The 12,837-nt window shown below is 38.1% G+C and overlaps 1 protein-coding gene across 1 annotated transcript; it reads left to right on the forward strand.

The window, feature by feature from the left end:
* The first annotated feature begins 2,841 nt into the window (after positions 1 to 2,841).
* On the forward strand, positions 2,842 to 4,341 carry tnni1b (troponin I type 1b (skeletal, slow)). The gene is made up of 5 exons (XM_085458100.1): positions 2,842 to 3,097; positions 3,188 to 3,319; positions 3,451 to 3,540; positions 3,708 to 3,884; positions 4,094 to 4,341. Exons 1-5 carry the CDS (start codon positions 3,089 to 3,091, stop codon positions 4,196 to 4,198), a joined length of 513 nt encoding a protein of 170 aa, XP_085314226.1. The 5' UTR covers positions 2,842 to 3,088; the 3' UTR covers positions 4,199 to 4,341.
* Positions 4,342 to 12,837: the final 8,496 nt, after the last annotated feature.

A 12,837-nucleotide genomic window follows, 5' to 3' on the forward strand; every position in this document is an offset into this window, starting at 1 on the left:
GAGTACAAACACATTGTACTCTTGCTATAGTTTTGAAAAACTAAATGTTTTCCCAGCTTTCAGTCATCACTGGGTGACAGGCCTGGGCTGTCCCAAGTCCCAGTCTTGCCTTTTGATCTGCCCCTTTATAAAAGCAACACATCAAACAAATACAACCATCAATTTAAGAGTCTTCTGATTAAAGATGACTGTTTGTGTCCCATACTTGACAGAGCTTCAACATAGTTACTTTGTCAAATAACTGTTTGTGTTCCAGCAGTCAGGATGTCCACTGGACAGGCGCGTAGCCATTTGACTGACTATACTGCAAACTCATGGCAACCACCCTCTATCCTTTCTGGCTGCTGCAGTTTCTGATATTGACAGCATATATGGAAACAATATAGTGCCCCACTTCTGGTCACATGCGACCAACAGGTGGTGCCCGTTATCCAGCAGATCTAGGCTTTAGCAAATTTACAGCCACATGTTTTAGGCTCTGTGGATGGTTATATCCGGCTCTCTGTGTGAACTCTAGATCAAAGCTGCTGTATCAAATTAGGACTTTGTTAGGCTATTATGTACATGACTGACTTTCAAACTGGACTTTCATGTTTGTTGTACTAAGTGGAGAGTATGTCGGTAACACAAACATCGCCCAGACACAAATAATTTCATGGATTACTTTAAGGACTTACTGTCCTTGTGAGTGTGAACTGAGCACACAAATGTGTGTTCACAAAGACAGCCATATTCATCTGTGTTTTTATTTTGCTTGGAGCACACAAACCCCCAAATGCAAAGCATGCACACAATTGCAGACCGAGACCCAGTATCAAAGAGTGGCAGCATCACACGGTGTTGCAATTTGTCTATGTTTAGTTGTGAGGCCGTGGCCAAATGAACACTGGAAACTGCATTCCTGTCTTAAAACCAAGGGCTTAATGTTGTCTGCAGCCATTACCCTAATCAGACCAATGGGGCCCTTCAGTCTCAAAGGGGACATGGCAAGTCTCCAGTATCTCTTTCAACAGCCACAGAAAACCTCAGAAAATCATCTGTACTAACAAGACAGACTGTAGGCTGGTTTATAGTTGATTTAACTGAGGTGATGAGGAGGTATACACAAAACTCTGACCAAATGTCAGAAGAAAACAATAACTGATCCCGCCTAGAATTTTAAATAATTTACTTTTGTAAAAACAGACTAAAGATGAAAAATGTATTCAGAATGATGTTGTTTATGCCACTTTGCCACACATTAAAGTTCACACATATTATTATGAAGAATAGAAAAGCGGTGATCTGTCAACACAACACAAGCAGCACAGGCACGATTATCTTGAGACCACCCCCTCTTATGGTGTGTGTGTGTTTTTCTATTTAAGTCTTATTGTGATAGAGAGGAGGGCCAAAAGGGAGCTGGAGATAAATGTTTCACTGTTCTTCTCTCCATCACTTCGTCTTTGTCTGCATCCACAACATCAGCAAAGAAAGGTAATGGCATAGTCTTCCTGCTACACAGAATACTAGCCAGTGTAGTTTTCCCTGTTCCCTTTGTAATATATTAATTTTCAATATATAATTTTATTACCAATATATAAACTGCTGGTATTTAAGAAAAGATCAAATAATATTTTTTTTCCAGATAATACTTTGGTCTATTTCAGCAAATAGCAAAAAGTAATAATAATTTAAAAAAACAAAAACAAAAAACAAAACGACATGTATTACAGGTTACCTGAACCGAAGGTGACAACTCCTTTTTTTGGTTGAGTTTGATCAGTAGTCTGACATTCAAAGATTTAAAGTTCAATTACCTACAGGAAGAAAAGCAAATCATGATAGTTCTTTTCTTGTGCAAGAATTTAAAATTGTTTTTCATAAACCATAAAAATAACAAATATGTCAAACAGTAAATAACCTGAATAGCAGGAAATGTATTGCTCTTTTTAAAGCATTACAACAAAGCACTCCCAGTTGTTGATCTGCTAACACTGTTCAGTAGCTCAATAGAAACCTGTAATCCGCAACTAGATTCAGTTCACTCCCTTAAGCAAGAAAAGGCCAAACTGCTTACTTCAAGACAATAAATTATGAAGGGTGTCTGCTTGTTTTGTCTAATGTGGCTATAAGCTAAATATCTGCATGGCTATAAATTAAAACAACAAAGTACTGTAACACAATATGTTACACCATCGATGGAGAAAAAAGAATATATGTGTCATATAACTTGGTGAACATCAGTCATGCAGTTTAAGTCTGGGGTGTTCTAAGATTTATAGAGCCAGTCTATATTTGTGTCTTGATGCTACAAAGCAGTGAGGGGGAAAGTGGAAAATAAATGCTATCAGGAGTGGCTGCCATGTCGAGGGCCTGGCATGCTTTTCCATGTCTGCCATCACTTCCCTTTCATTGTTATCAGCACTGAGAGGCAACTAGATGATTTTATCCAGGAGGCTCAATGAGCACAAAGTAACAATGTCTGATAAATTTAATAAAATAAAAAAAACATTGCTAGATAAAGTAAAGTTTTGTCATCCGTTATCAATTTCATGAATAACCGACCTCACTTGTCGTAAAGAATCTGGTATAACAGGCCTTGGGATATCTCTAATGTATACTTTACCGGTAAGTCTTTTAACACTATACCATTGACTCACCCATTGTGTCTTTCAGTGGTTCCCACTGTCAAGCACTTCAAAAACAAAAGGTTTTATTTTTGTCTTCCAGGGGGAATTGAATAGTCAAGATGCCTGAGAAAGCGTAAGTATATTGAGTTTCTATTATTATTTTAATTGCCGATTGAGAGGATCATTTACAAACAGTAAATAGAATTTCCGTAGAAATATAATTTAAACATGGCAGGAGCAGTCAAGAATTACAATGAATTGAATTTCCTGTCATCAATAATAAAGCACTAATGTTGGCCTTCTGTTTCAACCAACAGACCAGAGGTAAGACTGAACTAAATATATTTACACTTATTAATGCTTCAAAAACAGCCACTTCAATCAGCATTACTGTAGACTAATAAAATGCCACAATATGATTAAAGAAACTGTGCTTTTTGCAGAGGAAATCTAAAATCTCAGCCTCTCGCAAGCTCATGCTGAAGGTGAGTAATCTGCAGCATTTGGCACACAATAATATCTCACTCAGAAGGATCGATCAAATAATTACATTTACTTGGTGTATCGTGTTTCAGAGCTTGATGGTAGCCAAGGCCAAGGAGGAACTGGAGCAGGAGATTGTAGAAAAAGACGAGCAAAAGGCAAAGTTTCTGGAGGAAAAAGCTCCTCCAATACGGACCGGTGGCCTCTCCTTAGCAGAGCTACGGGTACCATTTAACATTCATCATCATTTTGTTGCCACCCACAGACTAAAGTTACGTGTGGTTACAGAAATTACACTGTCAAGAACTCAGCTATTCATCTCAGGACATTACGGGGAAATGATCTAACTTTGCAGATATTATGTGAGGAGCTGCATACCAGAATAGATGTGGTGGACGAGGAGCGCTATGATATTGAAGCCAAGGTCTTGCATAACACCAGAGAGGTAAAAAACACAACTGTAGCAAAACTAAAAAAAAAAAAAAAAAAAAACTAAAATAAATGTATATATCAACATCAAATAGATACATATATATCTGTATGTCACTTTATAATATCTTATTTTGGCTTCAGATAAAAGGTAAGGGGTTTATGTCAAATTATCACCTCTAGATCAAAGACCTGAACATCAAGGTATTGGACTTGCGAGGGAAGTTCAAGAGACCTAACCTGAGAAGGGTGAGGGTCTCTGCTGATGCCATCCTGCGCTCCCTACTGGGCTCTAAACACAAGGTCTCTTTGGATCTGCGAGCTAACCTAAAATCCGTCAAAAAGGAGGACACAGAAAAGGTGAAGTCATGAGAAAGAAAAGTAAAATATACAGACACAGCTACTGACAGGAGATGCTTTGGGCAAAAAAAAGAAATTAATACAGATAATCATTTACTCCCCTTGTGCACAAGATGTGCACATCAGGTCTTCTGCTGATGTTCTCGCCAAGTATGAGTGGCAAACTGTGAAAAATCATATCTCTCATATGTATTCTGTGTGTGCTGCAGGAGAAGACAGTGGAGGTGAGTGACTGGAGGAAGAATGTGGAGGCCATGTCAGGCATGGAGGGCCGCAAGAAAATGTTTGATGCTGCAAAAGGCCAAAACCAGTAAAACAGCTGGCTAACAAACAGCTGGCTAACAAACAGCTGGCTTTCATCTAATCACCATCACTTGCATACCTTGGTGACTTCACATATTCAAGTCGTTTAAATACTCAGTATCTTTCCTCAACACTGAAATAAACAGCATCTCTATTCTCATCGTCCCTGAGTCATCTTGTTTCGAAGAAGTGTTCAGTGATTTCTCTGTTTCTTGTTTATTTGTGTAAGACACAGAAGCATATCCTTTGTAATAAAATAGCTTAAATGAAACTTTACTTCAAAAGCACACAGATTCAGTTCTGTACAGCTGCACACGCGAAACAAAATTACCTGCCAAGAGATAAACGTGCTCAACAGTACAGCAACTGGAAATTTGCAGGCTAAGGAAGCATACAAAGTGCACATACTTACTGTAAGTTTGGTAAGTGAACCAGCAAAGACTAAAACCCTGCGGGAAGAATCAGTCTGCCATGAAGACTCCAGGACAGGAAACTCCAGTTTTAGCTCACTCGAGGATGAGAAACAGAGAAGAATCACAGAAGCAATGGAAAAACACCACTGTCTTAAAAACGCATCTGTCCAACATGACTGGACTTTTTGTGGACGATGAAAACGCCACACGAACCTGGTACTGGAGCTAAACACTGGGCTGGGGACCAGTAGTTTAAATAGACCGCGTCATTGCAGCCTGCGCATGCTCCGTGTAGCCAAAAAAAAGAAGAAAAAAAGAAAACCACCGCCGTTTATTGAGCAGTGAATTTTGCACATGTCCCTGCATAGGTCAATAGACTAGACACCACGTTGTCATTTGCCGACACTAGCCAAGTGTGCTTGTAAGTTCTGGGACCACACCCATCTCTGAAAATATGTTTATCGACTCGATGTGAAATATATGACGACGTGGATGACTGAGAACCTTCACAGACGAAATACCTTTTTCACGGTATTGCAAATTTCCGTTTAGTCTTGGACAACTTCTAACTAAAATGCCCACCAAGCAAGTTTTCACAAGTCAGAAGAATATAGTCTCCTTTCAGTCTCACTTCTCTCAGAAAGAAGGAATATGTTTCCAAAATGAAAAGCAGAGAAAATTGTTTTCCCCTGCATGCATCAGGAAAAGAAAAGGGGGGTTCATGTGGGTTGTAACCCTCAGGTAATAGGCCTACTTAAAACAGCTGAAGTTGTTGTTGACCCAACCTGTGCACGGAACCTTTCACCTGTAACCTCTTAACCATCATTTTCATGTGAGCTGGTGCACTGAGTGGTGACCAGTGTGTGACAGTCACTTTTCTTTCTTTATATTTCCGACATATAAAGAAACATAATAAACGGTAGTTTCTGCTGTTGGATTGGATCTAATAAGGGGGGAAGTTTGGTATTTTGCTAAATTGCCCCCCATTAGTTACTGATGACCAAGGATGCTCAAAATAATTCCTAAAGATTGCAAACTGGTGCTCTGGTCCATATCAGCAAATGTTGGTTTTACCACACGGTGGCAGTATTTGCTTATGACTTCACTTCAAACAACGAGAATAATTGTGGGTTCGGTAATGAATGCATCGAGTAAACGTTCAGATGAAAAAGCTATCAATTAAGTGAAAGTTGCAGTGATAGCCGGTGGTACAGTAAGAAAAACAAAACGTGCTGGAGTTAAGAGTCTGTGTGTCGTGGAATTAAAGGGAATTTTATAAGTGGAATTACGAGGAATAAACCTAAAGGCTTATCTGTGTTGTTTTAATCGTCGACTCAGGTGCCAGAAAGGCGGGGTTTTTCAGCAATAAAGTCAAGAAGAGAAGGTGTGACTTGACGGCTTTTGATCCATTCCGCTAAACAAATATTTAGAAAGTAATATGACGTCTAAAAGGAGGAAAAACAAGTTTGATTTCAAAAACGAATAAAGCCTAACATGGCTTACGAACATCTGTTTTACATACTATACAGAGGCGATTCTAGGTTCAAACGTAGAGGGGCTCAGCTCTCGATCAGAATGACAGCAGTGCCTTGCAATTAATATTAATGGCATATGCTGTTTGCATATGCAATTACAGTTTTTTTTTATTGGTTTGGCGCAGTTTTCACAAGCAATTGGTACATTTTCAAAACTCTTAGTACTTATGTCACAACAGATCATCAAAAGTGCACGTTTTTCAAACATTTCAGCATATTTCCAATTGTGTCAGTATAATACACATAATGACAAAATATCCTTTTCACTACACAAAATAAGTGTTTCATCTAAATAAATGTTTTGTTCACAGTTACTGCCTTTCATAATGTTATCACTATCAAATTTTTGATTTGCACCTCTTATTATTCAGTTTAATACATTTGTCTATCATTTAATTCAACTGATCTTAATGTTTAATCAATGAATCCTTCATTATGTCCATGGATTTTCAACTTGACTGATTGTTGTCTGGTCATTTGTAAGTTACACATTGCTGCAAGAGCAAGAGGTGGTGGTGCTCCTCGACAGAGAGGTGGTCTTCAGAGAAATGTAGGCAGAAGACAACGCACCATCATCTCTAATGAAGTCCGGGCCATCATTGTTGACCATGTGGTTAACAGAGGCTTTACCATGGCTGAGGCTGCCAGGTTGGTACAGCCTAATTTACAAAGGTCAACTTTCAGCTCTATCATCAGAACGTTTCGCCAAGAAAACTGGTATGTCTGCTATAGCAACTTCACTTCTAAAATATAGTACTCTATTGTATAGATGAACAACATGTAATTGTCAGTTTACAGTAATGTAATTTGTAATACTTCAATATTGACAGTATATGATTGTCCTCAGAATTAACAGGAGACAACCTGGTGGTGGTCGCCCACGTGTTTTGACTGACCAGCAGGAGTTGGCTGTGGTGGAAATGGTCAGGGCAAGGAATGACATACGGCTGTCTGAAATCAAACAGGCTATTGAGAACAACAATGACACCTTTGCCAATGTGCCATCAATTAGCCTTCCAACGATTACCCGGCTTTTGAAGAAGCACCAGGTTTCCATGAAACAAATTTACTTGGTTCCTTTTGAGAGGAACAATGTCTGGGTGAAACAACTGTGTTCAGAATATATTCAGGTACAACACTAAACTGGCATGCAATTACTGTAACAGTACTGACAACTATTATTTGTAAAAAAAACTAACTAAATTATCATTTTAGAGGGTGATGGAGCTGGACACTGCTGTGAATCATCACAAGTATATTTTTGTTGATGAGGCCGGTTTCAATCTGGCAAAAACTAGACGCAGAGGACGTAACCTTATTGGACAAAGGGCTACCATCCAAGTCCCTGGACAACGTGGAGGAAACATCTCAATGGGTGCAGCTATATCTGAAGATGGTGTGGTAGGCTGTAGACCAGTTCTAGGGTCATACAACACTGAACACCTGATAGTTTTTTTTTTAAAAATGAACTGGAGCAGGCCTGTCAGGGAGAAGACATTGTCTATGTTGTTGTGTGGGACAATGTCAGCTTCCACCATGCACAGCTGGTTCAGGAATGGTTTCAAACACATCCTCGCTTCATGACACTCTATCTTCCACCATATTCCCCTTTCCTCAACCCAATTGAGGAATTCTTCTCTACATGGAGGTGGAAGGTGTATGATCGCCATCCCCATGAGCATGTCTCCCTTCTTCAAGCCATGTGTGAAGCTTGTGGTGATATAACTGCTGAGCAATGTCAAGCCTGGATTCGTCATGCCAGGAGATTTTTCCCACGGTGCCTGAACAACGAAGACATGCATTGTGATGTTGATGATGGCCCAATGTTAATAACCGGCTTGATTAATTGTGTAAAAGTGATAAAAATAAAATAAAAAATATATTGTGCTTATGTAAATGACTTGTTGTTTTTTCTCCCTTTTTCGTGTGTGTATATGTGTATATGTGTGTGTATATATGTATATATTATATATATATATATATGTATATATTATATATATATGTATGTGTTGTTGTTTTTTTTTTTTGGTTATGCCTGAACATAAGTGTAATATTTGCTGTGTAAAGTTTTACAGTTCAGTTACACTCATTCATCACCAAGGACAATTTGAAACGCTTACCTTGTATTATTTGCTCCTGAATGAAATGATTGGTAAAAGTACTACGTTGAAAAAAGATCTTACTGTTTTGTTTGGGTGAGTAAAGCAAATGTTCTCAGAATATATCACAATGATCATATGTTCTGCAACAATGATTAAGTGGAATGAAAATTTGTGCAAATACAATGAACTCATGACATCAGATTTGAAAGAATGACTAGTGGTGTTACAAATGTGATCAAATGTGAGTTTTGTACTGAGAGATTTGAAAATGCACACTTTAGTTGTGAAAATAGTACCAAACCAATTAAAAAAAACTGTAACCCTTTTCACATTCCCAAACCTCAGTTCAGTTGGATACACATTACAACGCTGGATGAGCGATTGTAGTGTCTAGGAAGGATTCAGAGTGAATAATCACAGATTACAATCTAATCTTCCAGTTTTCTCTCATTTCTCATCCTTCTTCTTCTTCTTTGGTGCAACCCTATAAATACGCGGTACCCCTTTGGCCTTTCCCCTTTTCTACAATTCCCCTGTGGGAGAAATTGGTGTCATTTCTTTCCCAATATTGTACAACACACATATACTGTATATTTAGCCACCCTGATGTTTCTGATTGTGTTTTTAGTTCAGATATTGCCATCATTGTGCCTCTCTTTGGTAGATACTGTAAATGTGTGGTACGTGTGTGCCACATATGTGTTATAGACACAGTTAATAGCATGAACAGATAATTCTTGCTAGCTTGGAAGTTGTGGTGACTTGAATAACCCTCTTCCCTACTGTTTCCATTTGGTTGCAGGGGCTGGGGTGGGCAAGTTAATGACTTGGAGGTCTTTGTTTCTTTTACCTTTCATTGTCAGACATAACGCAGGAACACACCGGTTACACAGACACTTCACAAGTCACAGCGTTGTCCCTGCATTATCAGAACAGTTTGAACTTTACAGTTTGAACATCTTCTTTCTGCCACAGGAACAAACGTCTTACTTAGTCTATTAATGACAAAGCAACAACGTCTCTGTGTGAGTGCACTATAACATCATGACATCAACAACACTGGACATAAAACTTGTTTTCAACCTGATGTAAACATACACGTTTGGAAAATATAACACTGAAGATAATTCCAGAAAATAATTCTAAAATATGCTATTATTAGTGCTATTAATATAGCTATTTTTAGGGGTGCTCTGATGAAATTTGGGGGTGGTTGAGAACCTATGTACTATAACAATGTTAGAGATCTCTCCACAGAACATATCTTTATTAACATGATAGTGTTGTAACCTGTGGTTTGCATCACGGTTGTATTACATGGAAAGCAGAGGAATAGATGCCTTTACTTTGTAAAAAGAAAACTTTCAAAAAAGAAAAATGAATGATAAAAAAAAAAGGTCAACATCCACCTTTATATTTGTGAGCTTTAGCCTCGTTCTTTATGCGTATGGCAAAATAGTTTTTGAATCAAAGAAAATCAAAATAATGATATGACACGTACAAAATGTGAAAATGTGACCAGCTTTTTTTTGTATGCTTATTTTTTTAGTGGACAAATCCTTAACAAACGTTCATCTCAAATGAGACTGAAACAAGACAGCATGTTATTTACCCTGGTCCACACAGTGCTTATGGGTACACAGGGTTACATCATTGAGCCTGTTAGGAAATCACATTGACAGTAAATTCCTCGACTAAACTGATTCTGACTCTGTGAATGAGTAACACAAACACAATAATGTGCATGCACACAAAAATACAAAAAAAGTAAAACATAAATATAAAATTATCTGATCTATGATGTCACTCTGTGTAAATAGTTCACATAAAAAAGCAATAAAGAAAGAAAAAGAAAATTATGATAAAATGCCATAATTCATCGGGCATCAGTTTCATATTAGAAACATGTCAAGAGGTTCACTCGGTGCTGTAAAGGAATAGTTTTTACAATTTCCTGTAAAGAGCAATGTTCTTTTTCAGTGGTCCTATATAAGCTCATAGTACTTTTTTTTGACAAGTAAACTATGTGAAGTTATTAATAAATAATGATACATATAGATGAATAGAATATTTGCAAAAAATGTAACTGACTGTACTTTTGACAAGACGTGACTGACATGTGAGAAAACACAGCCAACCTGAAAAGAGTTACGGTGGAGGAGGAACTCCCATTGAATAACCTTTGCAAAGAAAGTTTTGGCTTCAGCTGTCAAGACTAATCTCCTGATTGTGGGGTTAAATACATTACCAAAAACACCGGGAGTATCAAAAGACTTGGCACGGTCATAAATGATGTTGTTGGTAGCATGTTTTTGCATGTAAGGACTGAGGGCAGAGTTTATGATCAAAGACAATAAACACAGGCTGGAGTCTGAAAAAGGGTGTGAATTTTATGTGAGTATTGTTTTTGGTATTCTGCTGTGGGAAAAATGCAGTTACTTCACTGTATAACAAAACTGCAGGCAAACCTTGTAGAAATGTCATACCCATCTTCAGAATCCTAATAGGAAGTGAAAGCAAATATCAGAAGAGCTTGAGCCATGCAAGAATGTATTTGTGTGCAGACAGAAATATTTTTATAAGTATTATAGGTAACCTAACTCATGAGAAACTGAAACCTTCAGAGAGCAATAATCCTGTGCTGTTTGGCGGAGGTTTTACAGAGTAAAAATAGTCAAGGCAAGTCCATAGAGAATACATGTTTTCCCATTCTAGTAGATGTTATCTGCCATCTGTTTGCAGGTATGTGCCCACCCATTGTAGACATGGGCAGCTTGCCGCCATGTGATCCACTACTGGGTTTAAAAGCTTATAGCCCACAGTGAAGGACACAGTATACAATTCTCCATTGAGCCACATTGCACGAGCTGGGTAAGTCTGCATGCTTCTGTTCTGTCTTTTTAAACAATCTAACAAAATCTGTAACTATTTTATACTTTTTTGTTAGATTTTGGGTTTCTCTCAGTCTGTAGAAGCCAAGTTAATAACTTGGCTTCTATGTATATTCGCATTTACAGGAACTGCATCCTAAACATGTCAGACACAGAGGATGCCGAATACGAGTAAGTACTGAATTATTTTCTGTAGAAACAAGATTGACGTTCGCAAAGTTATGCCAGCGCAAATGGAATTAAAAAGTGAAACAAAATAAAATTTTGGTCTGTTTTTTTATTTTTTCAGAGGACAACGTGAGTCATTTTGTCAGTTCTCCTAACCCATGCATGGGCTAGATAAGTTTTTGACTGTTTCTGTTTGCACTCTAGTTTACAAGCTGCAGATTCATGCAGCTGCATGTCTGCATGCATTACATAAATCCAGCTACAGTAGAAATGCCTCACCCATATTTAATTTGCCAAAGTTCATTGCTTTTCGCTGACCTTTGCTCTTTACATTGTGAAAGAGATGAATATATTATTGTTTGTTTATACAAACAATATCTATGACAACAATGCAAAATTTTGCTTTTTTTCTTTTGTCTGCCACTTTGTTGCTTTCCACTCTTCCATTTAAACATTCATCATTACTTAACACAGTGCATCTGCTAAGCTGCTGGCTTCACTGCACAGCCCACTGTATTTTTGGCATCTTGTCGCCACTTTAGAGATGGCTGCTATTCTGTAGCTTTTATGCCAGATTGACCTTTGTCCTCTGAGTCAGTCCTCTCGGTCTGAGATGTGAGATAGTTCACCTTTTATAAACATCCCAGTGGATCTGTCCTTTCCAGTCAAATGGTGCAGTGGGTCACCATTGCAGAGACAAAGGATCATACCTCTATTTCTGTCTCCTTTGTGGGGCTGTCCAACCAAGCCCATGTGAAGATTGGCTGAAACCAAGCAGCACCTGTCTCCCTCTATGGAGATAACAGTAGCTGTTAGTGAGTAATGTAGGTCAGGCTATGTTCTCAGTAGAAGCCCTTGGGGAAGGTAGCAGCAGGAGCACAATACACACGTTCGGTTTTATTCCTGTTAGAGGACCTCCCGAATGCTGGTTTGACTTACCTTCTTTTCAGGAGGCTGAGTTTCCATTTGTGCCCACAAATGTTTGATGGAATGGTTCTCCCTACAGACGTGCGGTGAGGATAGGGGGAAAAAAATCCCCAAAAACAAAACAAAACAAAAAAGCAGAATTTAAAGTACTCTGAAAACAGGGAAGCTGGTCGAAAAAGCCAAAAAGTGATTTCCCTACTTTATTGATACTTTTTGTCTTTGGTTTAAAAGGAATTTTTAAATACAGGAGTGTTATGACTAAAGCCACTTGTATTGTCTGGAACACTATCCAAAAAAGCTAGTATTTTAATTTTAATATTAACATAATAAAGTCAAGCAAAAATAAAAATATAACACAACTATAAGACAAAAGACAGCATCATAAAAAGAACTTTAACTCTATTAAAAAATGAAGTGATTTAAAATAATCAGATTTTCTTCTTACATTTTCAGGTAAGGTATTACAAAGCCATGGGACCATTATTGCAAAGTCGTGTCAAGCCTAGACTTGACAGAAGGGCTCCATCTAAGGAAAAAAGTCTGCAAACTAGCTTATAGCATTTCTGTTATGTAGCTTGGAGGGGTTATCCAGATGGGCTCTAAATAACAAACTT

The sequence above is a fragment of the Copadichromis virginalis genome, linkage group LG5 (assembly GCF_057382275.1).
Source record: "Copadichromis virginalis isolate Kocher_CV1m ecotype Utaka linkage group LG5, C_Virginalis_male_GT1.1, whole genome shotgun sequence".
Taxonomy (NCBI): Eukaryota; Metazoa; Chordata; class Actinopteri; order Cichliformes; family Cichlidae; genus Copadichromis; species Copadichromis virginalis.